At 51.3% G+C, this 5,648-nt stretch overlaps 1 protein-coding gene across 2 annotated transcripts in view; it reads right to left on the reverse strand.

The window, feature by feature from the left end:
• Positions 1 to 5,648, reverse strand: part of Galnt6 (polypeptide N-acetylgalactosaminyltransferase 6) — a 41,373-nt gene that overhangs the window by 21,960 nt on the left and 13,765 nt on the right. For both annotated transcript variants that reach the window (XM_031356081.1, XM_031356073.1), the window contains exon 4: positions 4,123 to 4,295. In XM_031356081.1, the coding sequence (XP_031211941.1) occupies positions 4,123 to 4,295 (173 nt within the window). The remainder of the gene's footprint in view (positions 1 to 4,122; positions 4,296 to 5,648) is intronic.

The following is a 5,648-nucleotide window of genomic DNA, read 5'->3' on the forward strand; positions in this document are numbered from 1 at the left end:
CTCCCCCTCCCCTTCCTTTCCTTTCCTTTCCTTTCCTTTCCTTTTCTCAACTTGACTAGAGACATCTGAGATTGAGCTGTGGACCAAAGCCTGTGGGGCAGTTTCCTAGTGATGGATGTGGGAGGGCCCAGATCCCAGTGAGTGGTGCGGCCCCTGGTCAGGTGGTCCTGGGTTCTATAAGCAGGCTGAGCAAGCTGTGCAAAGAAAGGCAGTAAGTAATATCCCCCCGCCCCCCGCAACCTCCCCCTGGCCTTGGCTTCAACTCCTTCCTCTGGGTTCCTACCTGGGCTCTTGCCCTGACTTCCCTTCATGACACACAACAACTAGTAGCTGAAACAAACCCTTTCTTTTGGGTTTATTTGGTTTATTGAAACAAACAATCCAAACGCAACAACAAAAAACCATGCTTTTGGTCATGGTGTTTTATCGCAGCAATAGAAATCCCAACTCTGACAGAAACTGGTACCAAGAATGGGGTTTGAGGGGAATGGACATGTTGTTTGGGAGGATGGTGGACGGGACTTTGGAGCCTCAAGAGGCCATTGCGTGCCGACAGCCTGAGGGTTGTTATGGTAACTTAGAAGCCAATGCTGAGAGCAGCGTAGATGATGGAGACCTGGCCTGTGAGGGTCCCCCTAACATTATAGTGGGCCCATGGTATTCTGAGTTAAGAATCTGTGTTTTTGGTCAGCCAGGGCTGAAGAGAGATCAGAACCACTCACGTGAACCCTTTGCTTGCTAGGACAATGGCTGCTGTCAGCTGGGGCTAAAGAACCAGCCTTGATTAAGAGGCGCAGTCATGGCAGTGAACTCTTCTGGGAAGGGTTTCCTTGGGGTTACTGCAGAGAAGCTAAGGCTGTACCTTGTGCTAGCAACTGAACTTGCTCATGTGTAAGAGTCACCCAGGTGGTCCTGGTTTTAAAGGCATGCAGGGTCATGGAGAGCTCTGAGGCTTGGCACTGTGAGAGGCCAGGGGAGGTCACGGGTGAAGGTGTTGCTTTGGTGTCTGAAGCTGCCCTGGGATTGAAGAGAGACTCTGAGGCTTGGACCAAGTCAGGGTCCTGGAACAGAGCCCAAGACGATCTATTGGTGAAGGTACAACCTACTTGTATGCAGACCCCAGCATTTTGGAAATACCAGTCCCATAAGACAACCACAATGACAGCAACAGTTGTGGAGTGGAGCTGACCTGAGTCTACCAGAGGAGTGAATTGTGAATGGTGGAGCCAGAGAAATGAAGCCTTTCAGAGTCTGGAAGATGGTGAGGTTTGGATGTCAAACAATGAGCTGTTTACACTTCTAACCTGACTGTGCCCTGACTCTTCCCTCTTAAGAGTCTTTAACTCCTTTTTGATTTTCCAGAAACCCACCATTATGAGCATTGTTGCTAGCAAGCCCCTCCCTTCCCAGAAGCCTCAAGGGCCTAGCATTTGCTAACCATACTTGCTGTGACCCCAATGTTCAGGTTGCCAAGAGCCTGATGAGCTCCCTGGTCAAGGGGACTCAAGAGTGCTCCCTCCCAGCCCCCACTTTTCCCACCCCCATCCCTTGCAGCATCATTCCCAACCCAGTCCAAGAACGGCAGGAGAGGCAGGAGAGCCAGAGGCTGGCAGGGGCAGGAAGCATGAGCACAGGTCCCCAGGTGATGCCTCATTTCTTTAGATCAGGGGATGCCTGTGAGGGCCAGCTTGGCTAGGTTAACTGAAGCAGGTCAGCTACTGTGGGTGACATCACTGCCCGGCTCCCCCCCCCCTTTTTTTTTACTTTTATAAAATATTTATTCTAAAAAAAAATCACACTGTACAAATTTAGCTAGAACGTTCTCAATGCTCAGATTTATAAAAATGTCAACATAACAGACTAAAGGGGACAAACTTTCACTGCTTTCTTTTTAAATTAGGAGGGAAAAACAAAATGATTTTCTTGTCTTTTTTTTTTTTTCTGGTACAATGATAGTAAATCTCTAAAAGATATCCAACAAGCCAGCAGTAAGAAGTGAAAGGCTGGCCTGCTGGCCTCCACAGCTCCATTTCTGCACAGCTGAATCGGAATCTGATGAGACCAAGCGCAGCTTTCCCCTGCTGGGAACGACTCGGGCTCACTGAGCCACATCATCAGACTTAGCGAGATTTCCAAACCAGTGATAGAGTGTGAAAATCTGTGCTCAGAGACACAAGCCTGCCCAGCTGCTCCTGATTCCTGTTTCTCTAACACTGGGATTTCCTAGACCCTGCTGAAGGTCTGTGCACAGCGCGCAGCTGCTCTGAGGTATACTTTCTGGAAGTTAAGGGATGGAGGGGACCTTCTCAATCTGCCCTTCACACTGAGACAAGAGTACCACACGGAACATGAGCTGAGCAATGGGCTCCCCTGTTCTCTGCTGCTGTTTCTTTTTAAGGTTTACTTATTTATTATATGTACCATGTTCAGCCTACATGTATGACTGCACACCAGAAGAGGGCATCAGATCTTACTACAAATGGTTGTGAGCCACCATGCGGTTGCTGGGAATTGAACTCAGGACATCTGGAAGAGCAGTCAGTGCTTTTAACATCTGAGCCATCTCACCATCCCCTGCTCTCTTTCTCTCCTCTCTCTCTCTCTCTCTCTCTACCTCTCTCCCTCCCCTTTCTTCCCTCTCTCCATCCCCTTCCCTCTCTCTCTCTCTCCTTCCCTCCCTCCCTCCCCTCCCCCCCTGCTACTTGACTGGATGCTAGGTGCCCAGCTGCCTCCAGCACCTGCTGCCTCCACCACAGTGAACCTTTAACTCAAGGTCAAATTAACCCTTTCTCTCTTGAATTGCTTTTTTTGGAGAGTTTTTTTTTTTTTAAACTGTTTTTTTTTTACTGTGTACTTGGGTGTTTTGTCTGCCTGCATGCCTGTGCTCCATGTACACACCCACAGAGTCAGAAGAGGGCATCAGATCCCACAGAACTGGAGTTACAGGCAGCTGTGAGCTATCCTGTGGAAATCGAACCTGGGACCTCCGAAGTAGAGGCCAGTGTGCTCTTGACAGCTGAGCCATCTCTCCAGTCTCTCTTTGGGGTGCTTTATCAACAGGAAGAGAACCTGTTTACTATGCAAAGTCCTGGTTTTGATCCCAGCATCTCAACACCCCCACCCGCCTTGCACATTCCCCAGCCCCCTTCACCCACCCCTTGAATCCTAAACTTCTGCCACACCCAGTCTCCCCCACAAACCTCCCTTCCAGGAATGCCCCCACCTAAAGCTCCTTTCTGGGACTCAGCCTTTAAGGCCCAGCTCCAGCCCCTAGGAAGCAGTCACAGCCACGCAGACAGACACGACATCTCCCAGCCACATACTCCAGACAGAGCTCTTGGGAGATGCCGGTCCTGTGGCTTCCCGTCTCATCACCCGTTTTACGCCCCTCGCCCACCATAGGAAGGAGTCAAGCGTGCCCATTTGCAGGAATGGAAAGTGGAGTTGAGAGAGGTCCAGCGCAGAACCAGAGCTGGATTTGATTTCCTAGGATTGGCCTCTCAAGTCTATGTCATTTCAGAGTGGCTGAAGGAGTGCTCCGGCCCTTCTCCCAGTGCTCTAAACCACCATCAGCCTCCTCAGGGACCTTTCTCTGTTCCTCTTACCTGTGTCTATGTCAGAGCCAGGTACGGAATACAATGGAATTGATGGGAGGATGAAAGACCGTGAGCAATCTTCCCTGTTAACAATTAGGGCAGGAAGGGCTTCCCAGGCAAAGCCTTCAGGCCTCACAGAGAGATCCGGCAGAGTTGGAAACCAGGAAGCCCCTCCTAGCCTGATGCCCTCTCCTCTCCTCTCCTTCATTCCTCCCCTCCCCTGGCCCTCCTTCACATCTGAGTTAGGGATTCGTGGGACATCAAACAGGGAACTTGGGAACCCATGCCACTCTGACTAGTGTGGATGAGTTCTAGACTCTAGGATCGTGGCAGGTATGTTCCATCCCCGCCTTCTTCCTGCTGCCTTTACCACAGGGGCAATTCAAAGCTGCAGGCCCCACACCATCTCAGACCCGCCAGCCCCACTCTCCCTCAGACCTGCCAGCTCCACCCCTCCTCAGATCCGTCAACCTCACCCCTCCTCAGACCCACCAGCTCCACCCCTCCTTAGTCCCACCAGCCTCACCATCTGTGCTGGCGTCATCCACCAGGATGATTTCCTTCAGTAAGATGGCAGGGCTGGTGTGCAGGACACTGTACACTGTGCGCAGCAGAGTGGACCAGGCTTCATTATGGAACACAATGATCACACTGGTGGTGGGCAATGGCGGGCAGCGCCGGAACTTCTGGTCAACACACCTGGATGAAAGGATGGACACAGCTCTCTAAGTCCCGGGGGGAGGGGCGGGCTCTCCAATCATCCTCCCCAACCCCCTTACCCTGGAGCACGAGTGTGCATGCCCATGCATGCCCAATCACCAATCTCCATTCCCCTGTTGTGCTTGGGAAAAGTTGCTCATCTCCCATGGCTATATCTTTCTACCCTTCATGCAAGTAACTAGCCAGACCCCCTCCAAAACCACCCCCTGAGCTCGCTCAGTGTCTTAAGGTGATACTCAGGTACTCCAGCCCCCAAGTTTTGCACTTTGCTCTCAGGCCTGGTATTCCCATGGCTGACTCACTCTGTACCTTGGACAACACTGCATAGGATGTGATCGGGGCCAGAGGTCCCAGATCGCCGAGTCATCAAGGGCAAATATTCAGTTGAGGACAGTGACTGCAGTCGCTATTCAGTGTGAGGAAAGGGTCCTTCCGATTCACACTTCCCTTCTAAACCCTCACCAAATCCTTGTGATCTGACTCTACCAACACTGGCAACTTCCGATCCCTTCCCCAATCATCTCCAGCAACTATCGTCCTGGGTGCCCAGCCATCTAGACTGTGTAAGGACTCCGGTCCCGAGTTTCAAGGACCACACAGCTGAACACCCTTTTTGTTTTGTGGAGATGGGGTTTCCCACTGAAAACCAGTGCTCTCACTTTGCAATCCTCCTGCCTCAGCCTCTGAAGTGCTGGGATTACAGACTTGTGATATCAGATCCAGTTTCCCTGACACCCTGATTTAGTCCTTGTCAGGAAACTTGTACGGACCGCCACTGAGCTTCCTGAGCTTCCGGCCCTGGCTGCCCCTACGACAAGGTCCTTCTTTGCTGAGAAGTTCCTAATTTGTAGGTCCTTATAAAACACACGGTTCCAGTCTGTGGAAGCCCAGGCTCCCGGGACTGAAGAGTCATGACTTTAATGAAGTGACTTGTTTCTTTCCAACCAACTCTTTAGTTGAAAAGGACAATGGCTAAGTGTGGAAGACAAAAACATCTTTCATCCGGACACAGTCAGAGTGCAGCAGGGGACATATTAGGGTGGAGACAGCTCTAAGATCCAAATGTGTGTCTCCCTTTCTAAAGCCAATAATGTGAAGAGCTTCAAGTTGGAATGACTTAGTGAGCCTGTGGCCTTCACGCGAGGGAACCCGGAGGTGTGGGGACATTCCAGACCAACACGGCAGAGGAAATTTCCTCTCTCTCACCAGAGGCTCAGATGCTCAGTATCCTGAGGGCAGGGCTGCAGAAACCACAGCTCTATCACCTCCTGGTACCCTGTGCCAGATCCTGGTCTGCAGAAACCACAGCTCTATCGCCTCCTGGTACCCTGT

Source organism: Mastomys coucha, unplaced genomic scaffold, assembly GCF_008632895.1.
Source record: "Mastomys coucha isolate ucsf_1 unplaced genomic scaffold, UCSF_Mcou_1 pScaffold11, whole genome shotgun sequence".
NCBI lineage: Eukaryota > Metazoa > Chordata > Mammalia > Rodentia > Muridae > Mastomys > Mastomys coucha.